Raw genomic sequence first — 27,780 nt, forward strand, 5'->3', positions numbered from 1 at the left:
TTATGTTGTATCATATCTCTGGAACTGTATAAGTATAACTAAATACGTAGTAACTGCTCCCAGTATCTGAAAACAAGAGAGGCTTATGTAACGATCTATGTATAAAATTATATATTAAGGGGAATGAAATAAAATGAAAATTATTTATTGTTCCCGTCATACAAAATACAATTAGATAAATTAATGTGTACAAATAGATAAAAACATATTATTACTATCTGCAGGACAAAGCTAATATTGGGCGGCCTTATCGCAAAATCTTCCAACATATATATGTGTATAATTCTTATTCTCTCTAGATATTTAAATAACCTTGCGAATTTACAGGCCTACATCTTACATACACACATACAGATATATCTAATTTATTGTTTTGCTAGTTGTCTGCTAACCCAGACCCCCGAGGGTGATGCTTCCGGAGATGATGCAGAGGTAAAAGGTAATATGTGGGATATAAATGTGTAAATACAAACTGTCAAATAGTAAAATCAACAGTATCTATACGTATATGAATAGTATGCCATTTACCATCAGGTGGCTGGTCATGTTTTGCCATTCGTGTATATACAAAATATATATAAATCGTGTACATAAAAAAACTCACCGAAGCGACAAGCGGTCGGTCTAAAGTGCACATCCCCATTGGCATGTAGGAAACGGCCTGCAGCATCAGTTGTCGGCAGAATACCACGAGCCTAGTGGATAATTCTCCAGTAGACGGAGCTAAGGACATCAGTCGGCTCACCAGGCTCTGTGTTCTTTTACCCTGGTACAATTTAAGGCAAATCGGTTAAACCTTTCCTGAGATAAGCGCACAAACAGTCAAACAGGCAAAACTCAATGACTTAGAGTTTGAATTTTAGAATTTTAGCAGTTTTTTTGAAAAAAATAAACTCAATAATAGTTTTATGTATACTTTTATATACAGACAGCATCCAGTTACATTTTATGAGATACGGTTATATATGTATAAAATAGATTAAAAAAAATGTTATAACAATTCAGACCTCATCATCTAATCTTAAGGTAAGTGCTTGTGATATACTTAGATACATTTTTACATACATTATGTAAATATAAAACACCCAGAGCGATACAAACAATTATACTCTTGCATACAAATGTACATTATATTATCAGTTATTTAAAGATATATTCTCGATCTCAAATTTTCATTATCATCATTGCAGCCTGGAAGACGTCCACTGCTGGACATAGGCTCCCCAACGATCTCCACGACGATCGGTCCAGCATTGTTCACATCTTTTATTTATTAAATATTTTTTATTATATTATAATTAAAAAAAAATTATTTATTAAAAATATATTTCAAGCTCAAGATGCCCTCATTCTCTATTGTCCCCGCCAGCGTATACCGTTAGCGCAGGCGGGTGCACCGTTCCATCATCATCCATACAAAAAAAACTTCATACAAATCACCTCAATGATTGTGTAATGACATGGCTCAACGATGATAACTAAACGCAATAGATGAGTGAAACACCACAGGAACTGCAGCACCAAGAAGTGAAGACGGTTCGTGTACACGACTGCAATGTAGATTTCTTTGTTTTATGTTAACCTAGTACAACAATAGCCTGAGTGAAACGTCACCAGGGCTATATTCTAGTTAATTTGTTACATACTAACTCTTACACGTGACCTTGTCTGCATATTTGGACAAAAGATAGCTTCGAGACTATCTATAGTTACATTAAACTTCATTAAAACATGTTCAGCTATTTAGTCATGAAAAGGCAACAAATAGACATACACACATTTTTTCTCATTAATATTAGTATGGAATAAAACAACGTGCTTTTAATAGCGTCCTGCGTAGCCCATTGGTTAAACATCAACCCTAAACGTCCTGAATTCGAAGATGGCCTTCAGCGAATATTTTTGATGGCAACACCGGCAAAACTAGTTACATCAGTTGAGAAGAGCTGGCAAGAAACTCAATGGATTTTTGTTATTATTTTTATCATTATCAGTATTTAAGTTTTCAGTCAAATACTTGAAAGCTTATTTTAACAGAACATTTAAGTATATGATACATGGAAAATTCCTTGCCTGTACAAAAATGGATATATCAAATTAACACTAAAAAAAAATTAAGGGGGTTTTCAAGATATAAGGGTATATATCTTGAAAACCCCTTTAATTTTTTTTTCAGGTTTCTTAAGGGTCGTCAACGAGCACATTACACCCCTTTTTCAGGCATCCACGATAGCCGTTTACCATTAGATGGGCCGTATGCTGGTTTGCCACTACCGTAGTATAAAAAAAACAAATGCCTTACAGGGTTATCTCCTAAGAGGAAAAGAACTTTATACTAAGGCTTTCTTTGAATTTACAAAGTTTAAACTTAAATAACTCACTAAGTTCCATGATAAGGAAATATGGCGTCACGATGAGGTGCAATAGTGTGGACATTAGTATGACAATGACTGGCAAACCGTAGCTGGAGTCGATCCTGTGCACCACGTCACACAGTGCCCCGTGCAGCATTGAAAGCTGATGGGTCGCTTTACTGGCGGACACCATCAACCGGGATTCACCCGCCACTAAAATATAACAAATCTATCATATAACAAGTTGGACTAGTTGCACTATTTATACAGGAAGTGCCAATGCTGCAGCAGTCGCGTTAAAATGCTATTACAACCTCACAACTCCAATAATGGCGCTCGTACGATACGATCGATCTCCGGTCTAATTCTAACGAGGATCGAAATTGCGACGGCCTAATTCGAAGTTTGAACCCCTAGTAGTGTCCTTAGATTAAAGTCCTATCCACCAGGTAGGACTTGGCCTTCAGCCGCTCCATAATTCCTTCAGGTTTGGAGTGCCATGTGCACTCGCCTACTATCGTCCGGTGAAGCTGTAAAGTCCAGATGCGGCCAACAGCATTAGAGTAATCCGAAAAAAAGAAAAAAGGTCTACAAATACGACTATGATAGTGGTTTAATTCTACCTATACTGGGCCACTACACTACACAGATAACAAGTTGGACTAGTTGCACCATTTATACAGCTTTACCAGCCCGGCCAATGCTGCTGGAGTCGTAGTAGAATGCTAACGCGATCTCGTGACTCCAGCCATTGCTCGTATGTACATCATGTGGAAAAATCTTCAAAAGATCGCCCTCCCGTCAGAGAGATGACGAAGGGATGTGTGGGATCTTACCCACTAATAAATCACATGGTGTACCTACTACCTACGAGCACCATTGCTGAACTCTCGAGTTTGCGTCAGCGTTCTATAGCGATTCCGACAGCATTGTGGGGAATTTGCCATAATTTGTACGTATAATTAGTAAAAATCACGGGATCTTACCACGTTTTATATTTATTTGCTGAGTTCCCGATATTTCGATACTTCAACGACCATGATCACGGGTAAACTGATTTATTTGGTCAAATCCCGTGATTTTTACTAATTATACGTATAAATAATGACCGCGTCAAATTTAAAACAGTATATTTGCCATAATTCCCTAACTGACCGGTCTGCATTCTCTTCTTATCATCCAACACTGGTGTCATGGCGGTATATACTATTAACGCAGGCGGATGCGTCATCCATATGCCTATATTAAAAAAATATCTTATTAACAGAGGTAGAAATAATAATATGCAACTATACCAGATTTGGACACAATAACAGTGGGTTCACTTTCGTGCGTGTCCATCGTTAGGTTCACGTTACGTATACGCTGGCTGTCCGCCGATGTCACGCTTATAGCAAAGATGTTCAGCGATGCTGGACTCCTGGTCTTCTCCACTGCGGACACTGGAAAGTAGTGGTTTGAAATTACATTTTTTTATTCTTTCAGTACGTGAGTCACGTAGGTTGAAATTTATGTAAAAAACGGAATTCCGACCAGAATTTCACTGGAACGAATCCGGAGTGGTCGCTAGTTACATATATTATATTATTAATCTTTACAAACATTATAAATCCGAAAAAGTGTCTGCCTGTCTGTATTTCATAAGCGACATTTACAAAATGCGCTGTCGTTAGTTAGTTCTCGGGAATATTTCTTCAGTTTCCTGAATTATAATATACTTTTTTACATAGAAAAACGACATTTGAATCTTTTTTTAGGCAGATTCAGAACAGTCTCTGGTAGTTTAATGTAAAATCTTACGCAATTGTTATAAAACGAATTACTAACTTTAGTTAAACAGCATTTAGGTAAAATGAGTTTGTCATTACGTAAGCTTCTATTAGTGTTTAACGAACTCTTTTAAAAGTGTCTATATTTTTCCTGGCATACATGATATTTTGTTAAATGTATTGCGGAGCAACGGTGAGGATATTTGATTCCTTAAAGCACAAACCACATAATAAAACCCTTACTTGGTATAGACGTGTTCTTGACGGTAAGTACGAGAGCATCGTTGATAGCTTGGAAGCGCGCTCGCACCGACAGGGCAGTGAAAGCGAACTGCAGTTCCAATATCATCACCATATACCACAGTACATAAAAACCTATGTAGTTGAGTAGTACGTTCCCTGAAATAAAATAAATAATATAGTTCAATAATATTAAATTAATATAGTTTGTCTTTAGAATTGTCTATAATTTTAATGAATGTTAAATTAATTATGGTCGAATTTCGACTACTCTGCGACCACTAATAATAATAATAAAGTTAAAATTCATATGGTTGAGAAGCCTCCTTTTACACCATTTATTTTATAATGCGTTTTTTATCCATTTTTTACATTGCTGGCTTTACATTTTTTTCCTACTAATCTCGCCTAGATTTTACAAACAAAGCAATAATTAATAAAATGTAACGATATAACATAAAACATTATTAATTTTCTGAAATTCTGAATTTTTTACAAAATGTTACAAAAAAATATAAAACATGATGAGGAAGAGAGATAGAAATAGGCAATTAGGCATTCATTGTTATATACTTAAAATAATAAACTATTTCTAATATATGTATGTTCACTTACATTGCCTGCCTACTTTTTTAGCATATACCACGTAAAAACAGAGGTCATCTATTAGCAATACGAAGAAGTAGATCAGAATAGCCAGCAGAACAGCGCGTACCTTGCGCTCTGTCGCTTGAGTGTATTTCCCACCTATACTGGTATCAACCTGAAATATTGTTCTCCTTTAAAACCTATCATCCTGGTACTTATTACTTTAATGTAGTGAGAAATTAAATAAAAAAATGAGTGGTAATTCCAAAATTGCAATATTTATATATTATTTAAAATATTTTAAAACTAATAATAAAGAGGTAGTAAATTATTGGTAATTTAATTTAATTTTTAATAATCTTCCTTAACTTGACTATCGTAAAATTCAATTATCTGTTATAAAGAAATATATTTTAAAGCATTATTTATATGAATGTCATATAAATAGCTAGTAGCTCGTACTTTTGTCTGTATGTCTCTGTCACTTTAAAGTTTTTGCTAACTTTACCCAGCTAAAACGTTAATGTCTTTTAAATCCTGTCACCCTGATACTTTTTTTCTATAATATATGTATCTCTTTAATAAATAGTACATCTAATAAAAAAAAATGTATATGAATAAGAGATATAATATGAATGATAACTTTGTATGTTTATAAAAGTAACGTAAAGCCGAAAGAACGGTGTCTATGAAATTGACCGTAGCATGGAATACTACACTCTAATGGTTGACAACTTTAAAATATTTAGCCGCGTAAGAAGACCTTAAAGAATCTGATACATTTTAGCTCAATTTGGCTCTCTACAAACATTCCAAGAGTCAAGTTTTATCTATGTATCTACCAATAAGTCACTTACCGAAGCAATGCTGTTCATAAACTTCAGCATGCTGCGCATTCGCTTCGGTGCACCATAGACTCCTGCTCCGGCGGTGAGCACCACTATGAGGATGTCGCACATAGAGACCACCTGCGATGTGGTGGAGGACATCCGCACAGCTAATTCCAAGCCCACATTGATTTCCGCCACTAAACCGGATATTGTTAATACAACTGGAATTTAAATACATTTTATTTAAATAAGAATATTCTGCTACGTTCTGAGTTGGTTGCTTATTAATCGTTGCGGCACACAAAGTTTCTTCTATTTTTTTTTGTACATTAATTTGACTGTGTCTGAATGAAGAATTATATTTTAATATTTTTTTATTAATTTAGGTAAAATTAAAATCTAAGGAGTAAAGGTTATGTTTTGTTTATAAAAGATCGACCCGCGCAAGTTTGTATGCGTCACATTTTTCCCATTATTGCAACTTTTTTTATTGATCCTTTTCTACTATCGTGAAGTTATATAGTCTTTGGCCTTCCTCAAAAACAAACTGCCTCGGTGGTTTAGCGGTATAGCACACCGCTTTAATTTCGATGGTCGCGGGTTCAAAAAATAGAGATCGCTATAATCAGTGCACATACATGAAACCGAGGCAAGTTTGCGCGTAGTATATACATACTAATCATAAAAGATGATGAAAGATTTCATTTTTTGCATACTTATTAACGCAAAATTTCCTCTTGCAATTTTATAATTTCGTTATTCGTTTTCGAGGTATATTATTCCAGAGTGACAAAGACATATATTATGTTAATATATACAAAAACTGGTAAAGTTTTTGAGCTTGAGTTTTTTAGATGAGAACCCGGCTTTGCCCGGGTGCTCATCTAAATGGACCAGTAGTTATTTATATAGAAGAAAATGAGCTCGTTTTCACTTACCTAGAACTGTGACCAATATATAACTATATATACACATTGCATTGGATATAGAGACTGAGAAGCCCGAACCACAAGGCTCGAATCTCAACGGCGCTAGTCCAAAGATACTTGATACCTGAAATTATAAATTAAAAATATTGTACTTACTGTTATTTACATCTACACTTATTATGTTTTTGTTGCAGCTTATGTCCAAAATTATTCATAAGAGTAAAAAACAACCTGCAAAAACAGGGTTTTATCTGATAAATATTAGAGATTAAGATGAGAGTTTTGTTTGTGGTGTAGATTTGTTGATGTTTTGTAGTACCCTAGTTTTTTACACCATTCACCCGCCTGCGATAACGATATACGCTGCCGGGACACTAGTGGAGGATAATCGATAAGCATGAGGTTAGGTCAGTTAGATCCATCGCTCCTAAGAATATCCCTCACGGGTTTAGGTAGCAAACTTTGATAAAGGGAGAGCACAACAGATCTATGCAGGTCGTAGTGTTACAGGTTTTAGTACCTGAAAATAGCCCAAAACTCTCAATAAAAAATAGCCCATCGTAGCATATACACGTGGTACTTATCACAATGGTTTCCAGGGGGAATAGCGTGGAAATCAACGAGACATGGTACATTACTAGAAATGGGTTCATTGATCCACATTACATGATTCTTACAAAATGATTAATAGTTTAGATCATCTGGGAGGTTATATAATAAATTATATTTACCCTGAGGACTAAAGCATGGGCTCCAGCGACGACGCAGTGTGTGGGCCGGACGGCACGGGACCTCGCGGTCCCCACCGGTGAACCACTCGTATCCTCCACTTTCGTAGATTCCACACCTAGAAACATTTCAAATATAAATCGTAATAATTTAACGTCACGACTGTTATAACGAAATAGGATAAGTTACAGGCATTGTCTACTATCGGCAATATGGTGAACACAACACTTGGCCTATATTTCAGGGTATATGTGAATCTAACGTGGCGTGAAATAATCACCACTTGGCTTAATTTGTTTTTTTATCGGTGTCTTCATCATAGGAGATTCAGTCATAAATATGACAATTCATATTTATGACTGACAAACTTTGCATCTGAAGTCATGGTTACATTGAGCCTAAAATCAGTCAAGTTATTTAGTACACTGTGATGAACTGACTAGAAATTAATAACGATGGTGTCTAAAAGGGTCCACGTGAAGGTCAACCTGAAATAGTATTCGTAGAAAGGATCCTAACAGTCCCCACAACTAAACATCCCTCTTTGCCTTGTATTTATAGTAAAGGGAAGTATTTCAGACCACAAACCCCATGTGACCCCACCGCAGTACCCACCACCGGCACCTAATTCCGGAGAGTTCGCAGGTGGTTGTATTTTTGATAACACTATAAGCACTTAATAACACTATTATTAAGCACTTAAAGTGTTTATCATAGTAAACACTCAACTTTATCGATATTATTTGCTTTTGATGATATGTAACTCCGCCCTAAACCCATTTTATTGGATTATAATGGAATGGTGCACCCGCCTGGCTAACGGTTTACGCTGGCGGGGCACCAGGCGGAGGATGATAAAATGAGCGTGAGGTCAGGTCAGTTAACCCATTCAGGTTTCCAGGAGGTATCGTATAGAGGTCAACCTGACATGGTATATTACTAGTAATGGGGTCATCATTACTAAAAATCTTTTACCCCCTTCAATCAAAGATGAATTCCCATCGAATCACTTTATTATGAAGTTTGTTGTCAACAATCCGTTAGTTATCACTAAAGGATTTCTGACAACAAAAGACATGTCCAGAAATGTGACATGTTTGTCGCACCTTCTCTGAATTATTTAATCTTTCACTACAATGAACTGCGCACTGTATATACATTATTTATTGAAATAAAGTGCTGGATAAATCTATTCTTGTACAACCGTATAGTTGTATTTTATATTCATCGTGTACCTGTATAAAAATAAATAATTGTTTGTTTGTATTTTATTTGCGTACATACTCTTTATCCTATTGTATTTAACTTTGCAAACTTATTACTCATACATTACTTGGAAGGTTATAGATGTAATGCTATTAACTTACATTAGGTCATAGGCGTGTCTTATTAAAAAATATGTTTCAACAAATATTCTGTAATACCAGAATATTTGTTGAAACATATTTACGTTAGGTCATAGGCGTGTCTTCCTAAAAAATATATTTCAACAAATATTCTGTAATACCAGAATATTTGTTGAAACATATTTACATTAGGTCATAGGCGTGTCTTCCTAAAAAATATGTTTCAACAAATATTCTGGTATAGCATTACATCTAATTATATTATATGTGGTAATACTAATATAACTTACGCGTATGAGTGTAATGGCCTAGTGCTTTATTACCATGAAAAAAGTAAAAAAAAAGTCTATGCGTGTCAATTTATATTTCTGCCTGACTCTCCAATGAAGGAAACGCCGATACTCAATCAAAACTTTAATCTGAGAGACAGCGGTGCTACGCTACGCTGCTATATTACACTGATACGTTACGCTGTTACATTACTCTGCTACGCTGGTACGTTGGTGCCTTACGTTGCTACGCTACTACTTTCACCGAAATACTACTCTAGTACGCTACGCTGCTACATTACGCTGTGTTACATTAAACTGCTACGCTACTCTGGTATTCTACGCTCCTATATTACGCTGCTGCTACTTTACGTTGTTACTTTACGCTGCTACGCTATGCTGATATGCTACGTTGTTACATTACGCTGCTATGCTACGCTGATACTCTACTCTACTACGTTACACTGCTACGCTATTTTACTGCCTTAAACGTCACGATACTACTTTTTTGTTAATAAATATATACAAATTACAGTGTGTATAATTTCTTTTAAATTAATTTGAGAGCTCGCTTTTGAAAATTTTTATTTCATTATACAATATTATAGAACTTTACCGACTAACATTTTTTCTAACATTGTAGATTTTTTTTAGCCATATCTTAGCTCTTTCTGTATTTAGCGCACACAAAGAAGAGAATTATTGTCTGTTTGTCTATTAATCTGTGCGGATTAATAGACAAACAGACAAAAATTCTAACAAAAATAAATGGTTCTATTATGGTAATAATGTCCTTTAATAGATTTTCTCATATGTGTGTATACTTTTGATGTACAAACAGCTATCAATTATATTTTTGTTATATGTATATATAGATGTGAAAGATGCTATTTCAGTAAGCTACGATGTTCATTTATTACGTCCATAACAGTAAAAGCAAACAAGGCGTGGCGGTACATTAAAAATGAATCAATAAGTCATTAACTCACTCACAAGCACTCGATTTGCACAATTATGAATTTTTATAATTAATAAGTAATTAAAATTATCTAAATGACAATTACATTGAGTAATGCAATTATTATTATAGAATACGTTTAACACTAGGAGTATCTATGGCACCGATTTTTGCTTAATATTTGATGTAATAGTTGTTTTTTCTTTACTACAATTTATGAACTCGGTCTCTAGTTGACAAAACAGGGTAAACAAGTGTTACATTCAGAATAAGAGAAATAGTCCTTCAAAGTACAGAGTAATGAAGACTTTTATTATTTATTCTCTATATTTTATACTTATTAGTAACTAAAATAACGAATAAACCAGCCTAATATTACTATGAATTACCTTTTTTATTATGTATGTTATCAACTAGGACAATTGACACATAGTTATCTAGTTCCAAGCTAAGAATACTTTGTGTTATGGGTACTAGATAAATTATATGAATACTTAAATACATTTATTTTTTTGTAAATTGTAATTACATATATAATATACATAAAAAAACTTTGCAAACAATCATATTCATCAATTTATAGGTTTACACCATGCGAGGAATCGAACTCACAACTATTGGAACTAATGAGGTGTGAATTGCAAAACAAGCTGACGGCTCAGCAGATGGTAAACCACAATAATTGGCAATGTAAATGAATAGTACTACTTACATCTCATTATCATAACACCTGTGATACCACTTATGCGTTGCGTTGCAATTCCAGAGGACGTAAATGTTATTCTGTAATTACACTGCCTAATTGCAACTAATATTATTACGTTCAGTATATTTTTGTTTTTAAAATATAAAAGTACATTATTCACCCTCGAGGACATAGCTGAATATCAGTGTTTTGCTCCTTGAGTGATTCTTCACACTGAAACGATGTACCAGTTTTGTATTTTGTAGCACAAATTTATTTTCTATCTATCTATAATAATAATAATAATCTCAGGACAATTCACACAGCGCCATCTAGACCCAAGTTAAGCCAGCTAAAGCTTGTGTTATGGGTACTATATAACTGATACAAATACATAGATAATTTTTATTTTTCGTAAATACTTACATATTATACATAGAAAACACCCAGACCGATACAAACATATATTCATGAATGAAAATGTATGTACCGTGCGAGAATTCGAACCCGTGACCATCGGACGTAAAGCGGTGTGCTAGACCGCTAGACCACCGAGGTCGTCTATCTACCATCCTACAATCGAAACACACCTTATTATTATAAACTCACCGAGCTCTTTAACATATATGGGCGTAACAAAATACTCATATCTTCTAACAACTCCAGTTTTCTTGAACATTTTTAATACAACAAAATCTATTTAATTTAAATATATTGTCTGTAAGCAATATCTTTGAGATTATAACAATATGGGGAATTGGTGGAGAAATATATTAATATACTAAAGGTATAAGTAATATTATAGTCATTAGAGTAATTTGTACGCTATCACTGTGACATACGGTTGCATGTATAATTTTTATTTTTTCTCAGCTATTTATTATATTAATTTGATTACAAAATAGACTAATACATCAATATACGAATACCATTTATTAATACTTTTAATAGACACCTTGTATTATCTATGTACATATAAGTTATTTACGTAGATTTCCAAGATTTTACTACTACATCGGTTTTGTTAAACACAAGTTTCTGACTACGAAACCTTGTTATAAAATTTAAAGGATATAAGAGACTTACATGTACGGCAAGTTATAATATACAGTTTATAAAAAAAATGATTTTTATGTATTTTATTCATTATTTATATTATTAACCGGGTCTTAACACGAACTAATTTTATGGCAAATAAACCTTTCTCGATGTTTCGACTAGGTTGCACTAACCGTTCGTGATAAGACCCGGTTAATAATATAAATAATGTATATTAAACACGAAAGTTTTTGTATTTGTATTGTTTTGTATTTATTGTTTCATTTTTTTATTGTTTATGTAATGTTATGTTAAGTAGTATGTATGTTATTATGTTATGTAAGAGCAAATGTGAATAAATGAAAAATAATGCACCCTGGGAAGGTATGTGACATCTGAGATACAGTATAATTCTATACAAGTTCAAGTGGCACAATTACACTCGTATGTTTAAATTGTATTTACAGTTATGTACCTACAACTTAATTATGTAACACAACCTAAGACAGCAATAACTATTTATTATTATTATTATATTATATTTTTACAAATTTATTGTAATTTTAATAAATAAAATTACATTAATTAAATATGCAACATAATAACATGTTTATTTGTTTATCGAGTACGCTCTATTCTCAAACCAATAAAAAAACATAACGTTGTTGCTCTGTAAACAAGCACGTAAATCTGCTAAGAAATATATATTTTTACTACATTGTAAGGTGTAGTTGAGGATGATAAGATGAGCTGATGTCAGGTCAGTTAGCCCATTGTGATAAATTGATTATTAGTAATCCCCATCCCCTGGGGAATACTAAAATGTCTTGCTTTTAAATGTACTTCTGTACATGATAATCATTCTTGAATCCTGTTACGTGTGTGTGAGCTGCAGAAACTATGTCCTTGACTGACTATAACCACTGAATGTGTACTATTTCTAACAAATATTTAAAAAAAAATGTATTTTAATGTTAGTTAGTATTAGACTTGTGTGATTAGTATTACAGCACATTTATAATTAAGCTTGAAAAGTTTTAATATAATTTAACACTGTACAAAGTATCTCGTTCAAACTGTAATTTAATTTTAGGTTATGAAATTGAATATGGATATTTATTTTTCACATTTTTTTATAATTTTTGCTCTTTAGGAGGATACCAAAAACATGAGCCATACAGCTTTAGATAACAGTTTTGATGAATAAATAATGTCACCCTAACTTACACAAATAGCATAATACTACACTAGTATTCTACTTATGTCGAACTGTATTTAAATTTCTCTACAATTGCTTGATACGATACAAAACAGGGCAATTTGTAGGTTATAATTATTCAAATCTTTATAATCGTGCTCGATTACGATCGTGTTTGTTGTCCCATTACATTGAATTGTTTGTTTACTTTGTTTGATATGTTATTAGAAGCTATAAATATGAATAAAATATACTACATCATCATTTCCATGAATGAAAAAAATATACGGTAGGAACGATGCTAATAGGGGAGAACAGGGTTGATTACAAAAATCTCATTAAAATTGGTTTTGATTATTGTAATTTTTTTGAATAGACAAAAAATACAATAAAATTATGAACGTTATTATTTTTAAAGTAGATTGAAAATATGTTAAAATTACATTCTAGTACCTTGTCATGAATTACAAAATATTTTTACGTTTTTGTTCCCAGAATATTGTAAGAGGGGAACATAGGGAAACATAGGCTCGCTATAGGCACAACCTAATGAAATGTAGTATTACTACCTGGGAGACTTGCGACTATGTCCCATTTCCTGTGATGTATTTTGTTACCATCGTCCTGGATGAAGGAAGACCTGAACAAAGCGTCTGACTGTGAAATAAAAGTAGTTATGCTCTGGTATAATCATATTATAACCTATATTATACCTAATGTATTGACACGAAGTAAAAAAATTGCGAGATTAACTTAAAATATGGCTAAGATAGACTAAATCCTCATCTCGTTGGTATCAGTTCATCATCCCATATGACTGTATGTCTCAAAAATAGACATCAAAATCACATTTTCCTTAATATTTTATCATCACAAATGTATAAATTACCATTTAATGTTTTCATCAAACAACAAGTAAGTGTATTTTGTGGGCATAGTGTTTTCACATAATTTACCCAATGAATAATATGGGTACTTAAATAAAATAAAGATATTTTCCTAGACTACCAGATTTTTTAGTATTTCGTTGTACTTTTTTTATTTATTTTAATATAAGTGAACATATCGTATTTTCTTTGAAAAATTTATTACTTACGTAAACCCTTACTAAGTATTTATTATCCATATCCATGCTTCAAGTCATAATTCAAATTAATTATTTAAATAAAATATCAAATTAATATTTAAATAAAATTACAATTACAATGCAATATAATACATATTTCTCTTTTGAAATTATACGTTAGCAATTTGGCGCCAACGTTGTTTACTTTTTAATAAAGACATGCAACGGAATTTTAAATAAAGAACATTAATTATTATTCTATGTACAATAAATTATAAAATTTTAAGAGTTATTTGTAAAAATATATTGGAAATTTAAATTGACATTTGTAGTATATGGTATTTTTTTCCTAATAAGTAAATCATTAATACAATGTGAGAGATAAATAGGGACTAGTTGCTATTTTAAATTTATTACTGTAATTTCTGGCCTTAACTTGCGATAGTCGATTAAATTAAATATAAATATATGATTCTGTCCTCGAACGAAAATAACCTCGCTAATGTCATCATGGTTAAACTACAGCCTATCATCTAGTATATATTATTTAAAATACTGAAATTAAAATTGCAATGGTACATATTACTTACCCATTAATTTATTCACCTTAATAACTTCATTCAAAGATACCTCCTTAGTTTTAAATAATTTTTAATAAAAAAATATCATTTAAATCCAACACGTTCTCGTGAAAAGACGTTTATTTACACTTTTTATGACGTGTCCGAATAATATTTTTTAACATAATCAACGTGTTCAAGTACTAGGGCAGCAGTAATCACGTGGAGATCATAGGCGGGCGGGGCGTATACTAACGGATTAGAAGAGACATCCGGCCAGTTATTAAATGGAATTTTTGCTGTTTGCTTGACGTGCCTGATAAATTTGGCGATGTTATATGATTATAATATGATCAAAGGGGCGTACCGACTTCGCGCAATTTCTGTTTGATTTTTTATTCTAGTAGTTAAGATTTTATTATTATTTGTAGTTTAAAAGTGTTTGACCGAATTTGATATTTATTAGGCAGATAATAATTAACAATAATAATCTAAGGACAATTAACACAGCGCTCTCTAGACCCAAGTTAAGTTAGCTAAATGTTGTGTTATACAATTACGTAGATATTTTTTTTCGTAAATACATATATTATACATAGAAAACACCCAGACCGATACAAACAATCATACTCATGAATACAAATGTTTGTGCCATGCGACGAATCGAACCCGCGACCATCGGAAGTAAGGCTTTATGTTTAATCGCTAAATCACCGAGGCCTTCAATAATCGTAACAAAACTAAGTACAAAGTAGATACATAGACAATGATTGTCTGGAGCAGTATTATTGTTTATTTAACGTACATAGATAACCTAAACAAAATTATTGCATAATTTAATACAAAATTTGTTATAAAAATTAATTTATATAAAACTAATTTATACAATATTTATTGTATTAAAATTATTTTTAAATTTAAATATTCAAGTTATTAAAAAGTTTCAAACAAAGATTATTTTGTTCAAAGCTATAATTAATTCCAGTCTGTTGATATGTCAGCCGAGGTAAGCAACATCGATAATTATAAAAATTCGAAACAAGTTACCTTTATGCACATGCATGTAACATAGAAACCCATATATCTACATAGATAAGTTTATCTATCTATTTAAAATTCCTCCTTCATACTCAATATGGAATATCAAGTAAACGATGCTACTTATAATCAGCGAATATTCAATTTTATCACAAACGAACAACATGTCTCTAACATTACGCTTGTTTGTACTTCATATTTTCTTATTTTCATTAATTTCAAGTCTTCCTGTCAATTATCTGATAAATAAATACGATATTGGTGATAGAAGAACAATCGAAATTAATATAATCGAAACAGAGAATGTACTTATAAATACAGATAATAAAATAACTGAACTGAAACAGCCTAAACAAGCATCATTCGATGAAGATTTTGAGAAAGAAAAGCAGAATGACGAAAATGATACACCGCCTATTAAAGAATCAAATATAGTGAAGAGAGAAGCGGATGGAAGTGATGCGAAAATGATGATTGGTACATTCCAAGCTATAATAAGGCCCATGACTGCAGGTTCTATACTACCCGACATACCCAGTTCAACAAATAATGCCGAAGCTACATTGCATTAATTAACATGTTGTAAAAAAACTAACTTTTATGTTAGGAAAATTTTTAAAGACCCAAATAATTTTAAGTAACCATTTTATTTCAAACCACTTATTTGAAATTATTTGATATATAAATATGATATTGGTACCAGAAGAACAATCGAAATTAGTATAAATGAAACAGAGAACGTGCTTATAACTACAGATAATAAAATACAATTACTGCTTTGAAAAAACCTAAAACGATCATTCGATGAAGATTTTGTATAGGAAATACAGAATGGAGAAAACTATACTCTACCTATTAAGAAGAAGAATTAAATACAGTAATGAAAGAAAACCAAATAATAATTGGGAACATTATTTCATTTTTATTTTTAGGTAATCCAATCAATAGATTATAATATTTGTGATAGAACAATAATTGAAATAGAAAATTTTCTTGTAACTACTCTCTGAACAATATTATTCGATCACTATTCTGAAAACTTAATTAATTTATTCAAATTAAAATAATTTTATAAATTTTGATGTTTTTTTAACTTAATGTGCTAATACTAGTAAACTACCATAAATATTTATATTTTAATAGAAATTACAATGCAATAGACATGGGTACTCAGTACTGATGTAATCGATATAATATGGCTTAATTACTACACCAAAATTAGAAGCAATATAGAAGTAGTGGCAGGAAGTTCCGTGGATTGCTTTCTAAAGCCTCACCTATTTTGAACCGTCAAGGAAATTGCTTAATAAGCTGTGTTTCGGTTATATCGTTAGATTAAGCAGTATGGTTTCACGGGTGTCATATGATGTAAAGTCCATGGTGAGCTGTTCATGTATACGGCGACGGTTACAGCTTACTATCAGGTCATTGTTAGTTTGTTTGCTATTTTAATTAGGTACGCATAAAAATAAGTTTCGGCAAAATCAACGATGATTTTATATAGTCCACTCGTCGAGCCGATATTCCTACTACCTTTGTTCCAATATTGACTTTGATTTTAGTATCATATGTGATGGTTTTATCTTCCTCGCTTGTATTAACTTCCTGATCATCATGAAAAATGGGAGATAGAGCAGGTAGAGTATACTCAAGATTAAAAATTTCATAACATAATAGTAGATAATTTATTTACAATATGAAATTTCTATGACAGTTCCTCGAATATGGTCTATAGTAAACTGCTTCCGAAGAAATAAATTTATCATTAATAAAAAATATACAACATGAAACAGTTTAAATAAACACTCCATATGTTGACATAACTATTCGTAATGGAAATGATTTATCATTAAATGATAAAAATCTATTAAGAAACATTCAGAAATATATACTCATGTAAGAAGCTATTATTGGTAATTACGTAATTTTATGAATATTTAATTAAAATATGTCTAATATTAAATAGTGACATAGCTGATTTTGTTATTAGTAAAGTTAACATCGGCACCACTGCAGTAATTTGAAAAACTTTATTTTAAAGAGATGTTTGAGCAACCTACATATTATCCTCTACAAAATTATAGTTCTCTAGAGACTACAGTATGGGGTTTATCAAAAAATTAAGATTCGGCACCTGACACCCCTGGTGGCTCAGAGGTCTATAGGCTATGGTAACCGTTTACAACCAGATAGGCCATAAGTTTCATTGCCACCATAGTTCTGTAACAAAAGTTATGAGGACCCAAGGTATACCCCAGAGACCACTAGTAAAGAAAGCCTAGGCTACTTTTTATTCAGGTCAATTATTGAGACGCAGACGAAGTCACCGGCAGATACCAGTCTTATACAAATTTATGGTAGCAAATAACTGATTTATGAAAACAAAATTATTGTCAAGAATTGTAAAGTAAATTATTACTTACTAATAGTAAACGAGTTAGGTCCACTCGACAACATACATCCATTATTATTTCTAAACACGCAGGTGACTAACGCCGATAAAATAATACTTATTTTTTAATACAATAAACATTTAGTCAGACAGACTTGATGGAACTACCATCTAGGATAAAAAGTAGGCAAGAAAAGGAAATAAATACATTTTTTTTAAATTTAATTAGCCAAAAGAAGTCAATGGATGAATTATGTTTAAAAAAACAGTTTTTTAATATATTTTCAGTTTTTATATATATATTCTTTTAGAAGCTTTGTAATTTATTTGGAATTTTTAAGATTACTGTAGATATTTTCTCCTTGCATAATTTATTATGATTATAAAATTAAGGGGACATCTGTAAAAATTGAATTAGCCAAACCAAAAGTCAGTACACATTTCAGAAACGGAACTAATCCACTAAACAGCAAAGGGAAAAACTCAAATTAATCAAATCTCACGTTATTTTAGCCGTTAAATATGCAAATTTGAAGATTATTTTCTCAATTCCACTTTCATTTTTGGTCTACGTCTGTTTCGAACTTCAAGAATTGTATCCCCAGTTTTAGCCAGTGGTTAAGACTACAGTTTTTTGTATTTTACCAGGTTTGTAAAAGGTAATCCAATGACTCGACCCCAATGTGTGGTGTATGACGCTATGGCTCTAGTGTTACACGTGTCTAGAGTAGTAGGCATAGCACCTGTTGGGTTCAGAAGACGGCACGACGGCTGGACCATCAGGGTATCGCCATTTTCTTATGCCTACAGTGTTATATTTGTTTCCATCATTGGTAAGTTGTTTATGATACGTACTTAATAAAAAAATTATGTTGATGTGCAATGTGAAAAAAGTTAGGATTAAAAGAATATGGGATAAGTTCTAACTTATCCCATATTCTTTTAATCCTAACTTTTTAGATATATAAAAGATAAAGGAACTTGGAAGTGATTAACGAACGTTGGTACGGGAAGGAGAGATATTTCAGTTCTGGAGGGTATGTTGGTACAAGTAGGTCGGGAGCTGAGGTTACACACCGGAATGTTCTTACAAATGATGTCAACGGTACAAGAATCCTTTTAGAAATACGAGGATATTTTTATCGTATAATTTTGTACAAGATTGTGACATACGAAATATGATGTACGAGAACCAAATTGAGCTATTTTATAAATTGCTTTGTCAAAAATTTGTAAGGTTGGCTCTGATTTTTGCTTTAAGAACGGACAGATCATTAGAAAGGTCTCTCATAATATATATTGGACATTTTTACTTGTATTTTCTACATTGTGTTTCAGTTTCTTTGGGCATAGCTGGAGTAATATTGGATATGAATATAGATCCATCACAATCAGTTCGTATGCGTACACCCATCAAACGGATTCTATGGATCGCAGACTTCGGGACGGTGGTATTAACTGCATTCGTCGGTGCTTACGAAGGCCCTTTTCGAATGAACAATATGATACGATATTTGAATGAATTACACAAGGTGAATCATGACTACCTCTGAATATTATCATCACAGACGTAACATATAGACTACATAGAATCGATAGATCACGGGTGATGAGAATGGCAAACAAACGGTCGGCGCTAACGGTATATGTTAGTGGGGCATTAGTGGAGTTTGATAGCATGAAGTTAGTTCACTTAACACAGTGGTGAATTCACCAGGAATTAAATGTGATAATTTCCAAATTGGACAACATCGAGATCGCCCTAAGATGTTTCATTAGTCCCCATTACAAACAACTACCTCTACTCTACATACGAGTAGCTTATATATAAAAAAATACAATGACAGTCGTAAAACTTCATACCTTGCAATTCCTGATGACTAGGGTATCATGAATTCATAGAAGTAATATGTAACACAGCGATAGAAGTTTGTGAGACATAGTTTAACCACCAACTAGGTGAATAGATGAGGCTATTCACCTAGTTCGCTGTTGGCACAGTTTAGGAGTACCGGTCTATCATCACAATTTTGCAGATAAATAAAAGCTTAAACATCCAGCATTCAGCATCAAAGGAAAGAATACGCGCAGTAGCCATACTTTGTTCATATTTTGGTTTTTTCTCTGTTATGATGCTGGATATTTGGACTACGCATACCCACGCTTTGCGTTTCCACAGGGATCGTAAGTATGTTTTTCTTCTTTCTTTCAGTGTATTTTACAAGCTTTGGGTTATATATTATTATATATATTATATGCCACAGCAATACAAAATATTCATAGGTCAGTATGGAAAATTACTCAAGGAGCAAAACACTAATTTTCAGCCATATCCACGAGGATGAATGTACTATTTAAATATGTATAAATTTTTTGGATTTTTTTTTTAATGTGGTGTTAAATAATACATACAACCCTAAATTTTCGACCTTTTACCATCAACCCCTATTTTTTAATAGCGATTTTACTTTATATGGCATAACAACGCTTGCAACGATAGCTGACCCAGCTAGATACGTATATATTATTATTTATGAGTCTCTTTTCTTTATATTTCAGCTTTGGTGTCTTCATTTTATGCGAGTTTTGCCTTCTTCTATATGACGTTAATATTTCTGCAGTCTCAATTTATAGTTGGTGCTATGGCAGTACATTCTACGCTGAAGAACCTCAACAATGTATTGGAAACCCAGACGGAAGCGAAGGGTAATTTTAATCTGTCTATCTGTAAACCTGTTAGTTTTTATGTTTGTTTGTTTGAACTCGCTTATCTGACTGACAGAGGTCGGATTTCAAAATTATTTTTGAAAATATTGTACAATGTTTGAGTAAGGTTAGGTTATTAAACATAACGCTTCAACCTTTTGGAAACATGCAAAAAGGCATGGCATGGGAAATAACAGGTAGAGAAGAAAGGAAGTAATAGGTAGACAATGTTTTGAGATGTATTTATATACATATATAGGCCACCGAGGGCGGTTTTACCGTTAAAACCGTGAGTTTATTTACGATTTAGTACTTTAGTACTTTACATACACGATAAGTATATTTTTTAATGTTCATTTCGTATTTTTCTGTCGCAGGCGATTACAAGAAAATTATTGGAATTGACGATGAAATCATATCTAATAAGACTCATCCCATTCTTGTCAGAAATAAAAATTCTACCATATATTCTGGTAAGTAGATTGCAATAAATTTTATGGAATACCGAAATTAGCTTATATTAAATGACTAGCTATCGACCCGGCTTCGCACGGGTGTACATGTATTTTATATATAAACCTTCCTCTTGAATCACTCTATCTAATAACAAAACCGCTTCAAAATCTGTTGCGTAGTTTTAAAGATTTAAGCACACATAGGGAAGGACAGACAGCGACAGTGACTTCGTTTTATACTATGTAATGATAATGATAATCTTAATAAGTAATTTTTGACACGTCTTTTTATAGAAACAAAGGTTTGACTATTAGGTATTTTTTATTTATTTAACTTTAATGGATACAAAACAAACGCCAATAGTAAATTTTGGTGAACTTAACACCCTGTGATGATTTCAATATTAAATAATTACTCATCGCCGAAAGACGGGATGAATCGGTTGTCATAACTAATGTTATAACAGAATACAGATTGTTTATTTGTCATGATAAAAAAATACTAAACTGAAAATATACTACAATAATTACCACATATGCAACAATCCGGGGTAACTGGAAAATCTTACTATCCCTTAATCTAAAAATAACAAATTGTCTAACATAAAAACGTTATTGCAGATCATTTAAAGTCACAAAGAAGTCAGAAGGTTTGTCAAACCGTCCGCCATATTGCGCTGTCGTTTAGCAACTTCTGTCAAATTGTGACGGATGTGACCAAGTGCCACGAGATCAGTTTACTGTTGTTGCTGGTGTTAGAGCGAGAGTGGGAGTTACAGTTACAGTGGCAGCGGCAGTGGCAGTGACAATGGCTGTGGCAGTGACAGTGGCAGTGACAATGGCAGTGTCAGTGTCAGTGTCAGTAGCAGTGGCAGAGGCAGCGGCAGCGGCAGCGGCAGCGGCAGAGGCAGCGGCAGCGGCAGCGGCAGCGGCAGCGGCAGCGGCAGCGGCAGCGGCAGCGGCAGCGGCAGCGGCAGCGGCAGCGGCAGCGGCAGAGGCAGTGGCAGTGGCAGTGGCAGTGGGAGTTGGACTCGGAGTCGGAGTGAGAGTGAGAGTGAGAGTGAGAGTGAGAGTGAGAGTGAGAGTGAGTGAGTGTGAGAGTGAGAGTGAGAGTGAGAGTGAGAGTGAGAGTGAGAGTGAGAGTGAGAGTGAGAGTGAGAGTGAGAGTGAGAGTGAGAGTGAGAGTGAGAGTGAGAGTGAGAGTGAGAGTGAGAGTGAGAGTGAGAGTGAGAGTGAGAGTGAGAGTGAGAGTGAGAGTGAGAGTGAGAGTGAGAGTGAGAGTGAGAGTGAGAGTGAGAGTGAGAGTGAGAGTGAGAGCGAGAGTTAGAGTGAGAGCGAGAGCGAGAGCGAGAGTGTGAGTTACAGTGACAGTGGCAGTGGCAGTGGCAGTGGCAGTGACAGTGGCAGTGTCAGTGTCAGTAGCAGTGGCAGAGGCAGAGGCAGCGGCAGCGGCAGCGGCAGCGGCAGCGGCAGCGGCAGCGGCAGTGGCTGTGGCAAAGGCAGTAGCAGTGGCAATTGGAGTGACAGAGGCAGTGGCAATGGCAGTGGCAGTGGCAGTGGCAGTGGGAGTTGGGCTCGGAGTCGGAGTGAGAGTGAGAGTGAGAGTGAGAGTGAGAGTGAGAGTGAGAGTGAGAATGAGAGTGAGAGTGAGAGTGAGAGTGAGAGTGAGAGTGAGAGTGAGAGTGAGAATAAGTAATAAAAAAATAAGATCACTGCGATCTCATTTTTTTTACATACACATACACATAAATACACATTTTAATACTTCCATTTGCGACATTGGAAGGCGGCGTGTCCAGATGTATTCCAGGTTAACTGTATACAACTTTTCCCACAGAGAGTCCAGACGATCAGCTACAAGCTATGTTGCAGATGGTGCTATGGTGCATCGCACATTTCATCAGCTTAGTGCTCCTGGTGGAGCCATGCCACTGGACGAAGGAGGAAGTAATTAGTCATTAGTATTAGTAGTATAGTCATTAGCTGCTTCACACGTGTGGTCTTTCACGCGCTAATCGGCTTTTACCATTTGGGAGTTCTTTATCATGTAAAGACAGCTCTTAGGCCACTTCACTTTTTTTTTTTTTTTTGACTTGGAGAAAATCCCTCATGGAGATCCGCCGGCCCCGGGGGAAGCCTGCGGGTACTGTGAGACTCCTACTCACTAAAAACTCCAAGATATCCCTCACCCAACGCCTATGCCGGAGTCGCGGGATCAATAACATTTACCGCAACTCCGGCGGCGGTGGCCCTCTCTGCGGGTTCCCTAGCGGAACCCACTACTTCCCCTCCTCTTCCCTGGGGAAGGCGCGCGGGGACATGCGCGCGACTTCTTCGGGCCTAGTGTGGTGGGGTGGGACCGCCCCCGCGGTCGTCACCCCGGCCCGGTAGCGATCGAGGAGCGGCTAGTTACCGCCCCTACCTCCCTGATCGCCAGGAGGGGGACTGGGCTCGTGGCCCGTCTCCATCCCCTCCTCCTGAACGCTCCTTCGGCCTGGGGCCTGAGTGGCTGGCCGTTTCCCCTTTTTGTTTTTGGGTGGGGTGCAAGATTTAGCACCCACCCAATGGTTCGCCGGGCGACCTAGCGCAGCGCAGATGACGCACCGCGGATCGGCTGTGCATGTTGCTGCACGATGGCCTGCTTCCCCACAACGGTAGCAAAGGCTGCTACGATCCTGGGTTTGTGAGCACTGAGTGCTCACATGTCCTTCTTCCAGGCACCGGAAGCATCGCAGCGGCCTTTGCCGCAGCAGTTCCGTACGTGCCGACACCCACCCGATGCGAATGTGTTTCGCGGTGGTCGCCTTCTTGATGGCCAGCAGTGGGCCGCGAACCCAACAGGTCCCCATCCCGGAGGAGTTGCGGCGGATCTCACCGACCCGTATTGCGTCCGCCTGGCAATCTCCAGCTTGTGCGACTGCCGCTGCAACCTCATCTGTAGTCGCAGAGTCGTCGAGGCCCATCACACGCATTTCTGCGGTTTTGACGGGCCTTGCCACCTTTGCCATATTCTCCGGGATGAATTCTCGGAGCTTCGATGCCAAGGCGTCGGCTTTTCCGCCGCTGTCGGCTCCAGGAATCTCCAGGATCCTACCGCCGGTGATAGCCTGGCGAAGTCTAAGAGCCTCTATACCTAGAGGGCGGAGGTCCACTCCAGTTTTTGCCTCCAGCAAGATATTTGCGTATGTAACGCCTTCTCTCTCAGCGGTCGGGTCAATGGTTATTACCACCGCCGCAGAGCGGGACGGTTTTAACTTTGAGGGGGCCGGTATGCTGGGCTTGGTCGGTTTCGACGAGCTCGGCTTAACTCCCTGGCGGCTCGTTGTTGCTGCCGCCTGTCCTTCGGTGACGTTCACCAATTTACCCCGCTTTCCCTTGACAACAGTGGCCCAGGTGGCTTCTGTTGGCGGGGTTGGCAGGCCACAGCACTTAAACCAACCTTAGCAACGTGGGTGATAACAGGTTCGACTGGTGCCGCGTTGTCTAAAATTGAGACATCTCAAATTAGGTCTTAGCTTAACATGAAACCGTAGATTTTACCAAGCAGTAGAGGAAATGCCTCTACACATTCTATGTGGTTGTAGCACACTCTTGCATGAACGTAATATCTTCTTTGGAAAGTATACACTCTATCCTGAGGAGATAAAAACCCTCGCTCCTAAGAATACAATTCTTCATAATCAATTCTTGTCCAGCACAATAGATCTATATAGGTTGCAGTGTAACAGGTCTTGGAACCTGACAATAACCATTATTTATTTTATTGGGGGGCTAAACCCCCCAATAAAATAAACTAAAAAAAAACTGGTTCAAACCTCCTCAATTTTTGTTTAATTCTTAATAACGTAATTTCCACTGTACCTGAGTTTTAACCGCTTACTTCTTGCGTTGCTTAGGTTGGTTGTAGTGCAATAAGCTTATTGTGTACCATGTCAGATCAATCGACTTCTACGAAGTTACCCTAGAAACCATGGTGGTTGGTTAATTTCTAGTAAATTTATCATCCAGACAGGACGACAAAATCTTGTGGTTCATTTCTTATGAATTTGTCACGAAAAGACAAGACAAAGTCTCCCTTTGATGAGATAAGATTAAATTAAGAGATAAAAGTATAAAGTAAACACCTGTCTTGCTACATGCTACATATATGTATTATTTTAATTTAAAGAATTGTAACTTTACATTGCTTTTTCTTAAAATTTTTGCTCAGGTCAATCGCACCCATATACTGGTGAGCCTGTTAACGGAGCGCCTGTCGTCCACTGACAGTCTTTTGAACGCAGAACTAAATCAGTTCTACAAGCATCTCACATTGAATAAAATCGCATTTTCGCCGTTTGGGATGTTTACAATGGGAAGACCACTGTGTGCCTCGGTAATAGAATCTACAATTACTAATTACAAAGACCGAAAGTAGATGTTAACCATAGGACTCATAAGGGGACATTTAAACACTTTTGTCACATTTTTGTAATTCATCCTGTCTCTATTGTAACGCTACATATTTTGCAAATTGATATCATCAGCAATGGTATTTCCGAACCGATACGATAATGACGATATTGATTGATGGACTTTCAAAAAAAGAGCGTAGTCCTTCATAAAAGGCCTGCAACGCACTTGCAATTCCCCTGGTGTTACGTGTGCTCATGGGCGGCGGTAATCACTTACCTTACCATCAGGTGAGCCACAGGCTTATTTGTGCTATATAAAAAGGCTTTAAAAATATTAAATTGTAACTATGTGTTTTAATGTTGATGTATGGAGGTTTGTTACTCTTTCACGCCAAAAGTACTGAATGAATTTTAATGAGCTTTACAATAATATAGCTTATATATCATAATAACACATAGGCTAAAAATATCGCGGGTGAAACTGCAGGGTCAGCTAGTACCTATATAAAATTATGAAATGTGACGTCATACCCAGTAATTTCACTACCTAATCTCACCCTACAACCGAAACAGAGTTTAGAAAGAAAACTGCTTGGCCGCTGAATTATGTGAGATGGGTATCTTACACAAATTCAATTAAAGTCATTCTACCTCTGGCAATAATTGGTCCATGTCATTAAATCAAATAAAAAATTATGTATTTATGTACTTAAGATATTTTCACGTCAAGTTATATTTGTTTAAAAAATAACAAATATCTATTAGTTAAAATAACAAATATTTGTTATTTTTTAAACAAATTTGTTAACAACAACTTTTCTCAACACTAAACAAAACTTGTACTATGTATACTTTCATATTATGTTACTATTATAAATGACAATTATTTTCTCAGATCGTGGGAGTGCTCGCTACTTATCTCGTCATCATTTTCCAATTCCAAACAACAGCTGATAGAATAGATGGATTCTAAATAAACATATCAATTTATTAACTAAAGAGTTGTTTGATTTTTTAACCACTAATATTATAAATATAAAGTATAGCTGTTTGCAACTGTATCACAAAGCGTTATGAGCCTGCAAACATATAAATAGCAATATAATTAATGTACATACCTTCACGACTTATTCCAGATGAGATAGTTATAACCATTACCAAATTATGTCATGGTGAATACAGTACTAGTCATATCCACATTTCATTGTCTATAATTGAATTCTTGAATTCAGCACTATAAGAACTCGCTAACGCTATTTCTCGGATTAAATTGGTTAAGCATAACTTCTCCTATCAATTGATATGACAAAGGGTGCTTACGCTTATGCTTATGCCAGTATTTACGCTAGCTCTTACGCTTACTCTTACGCTTCCACCTTCTACTTCTGCTTTTGTTTCTGCTTTTGTTTCTGCTTTTGCTTCTGTTTCTGTTTCTGCTTCTGCTTCTACTTCTACTTCTGCTTCTTCTTATGCTTATGCTTGTGCAAAAAAAATGACACACTGCAATTCTTGTTATCATTTTATGTAAACCCATATAATATATATGGAAATACATTCCAGGCTTCAAGTTAAATTATTAAACATTAGTTGTACTATATAATGATGTGGCGTATGTCGCTCCTGAGTTATAAAAAGTGCAAATGTGTGATGAACTTATTTCAGATGTTGAATTGGTTTCTCCTTTTTATTCGAACAATTTTCTTAATATGTTGAATGTGACAAAACATTCTAATAGTACAATCAGAATGCGTTTGGAAGGTAATGATTTTCAAATATAAGAAAAACAAATACAGTTGGTCTTAATATAAATAAGTCCTAAACCAGGTTAGTAATTAACCATGATATCCCAAAACTAAGTAGTCTTTGTACTATAGATACTAAACGAGTAATTGATATACTTATTTTTCTATAAATCTTATTATTAATATTACAAATGTGAAAGTATAGTATGGATGGATGTTTGTTACTTTTTCACACAAAAACTACAGAACGGATTTTGATGAAACTTTACAGTAAATTTTGTGCGGGCGAAACCGCGTGCATAGCTAGTACATGTTAAACTTAAAAAAAAAACCCAGACTTGAATACAAACAATCATACTTAAGAACCGAACCAGCGACCATCGACAGCAAGACGGTGTACTTAACCACTAAACCACTGAGGCCGTTCTTTAAATAAACCAAAACACATATTCGGTATACAAACATAAGCACTGTAAAAGCTAGTGTATACATGA

The 27,780-nt window shown here is 35.0% G+C and overlaps 1 protein-coding gene across 1 annotated transcript; it reads right to left on the minus strand.

Moving 5' to 3' along the window:
* On the minus strand, positions 1 to 11,376 carry LOC131848234 (gustatory receptor for sugar taste 43a-like). Its single transcript, XM_059198030.1, has 11 exons — positions 11,307 to 11,376; positions 7,442 to 7,557; positions 6,720 to 6,834; positions 5,809 to 6,002; positions 4,979 to 5,126; positions 4,367 to 4,522; positions 3,650 to 3,796; positions 2,382 to 2,567; positions 1,441 to 1,550; positions 605 to 766; positions 1 to 66 (listed from the first exon to the last, which is right to left on the minus strand). The coding sequence occupies exons 1-11, from the start codon at positions 11,374 to 11,376 to the stop codon at positions 1 to 3; spliced, it is 1,470 nt and encodes a 489-aa protein (XP_059054013.1).
* Positions 11,377 to 27,780: the final 16,404 nt, after the last annotated feature.

Source organism: Achroia grisella, unplaced genomic scaffold (genome assembly GCF_030625045.1).
Source record: "Achroia grisella isolate CSIRO2021 unplaced genomic scaffold, CSIRO_AGI_Agris_v1 utg109, whole genome shotgun sequence".
NCBI lineage: Eukaryota > Metazoa > Arthropoda > Insecta > Lepidoptera > Pyralidae > Achroia > Achroia grisella.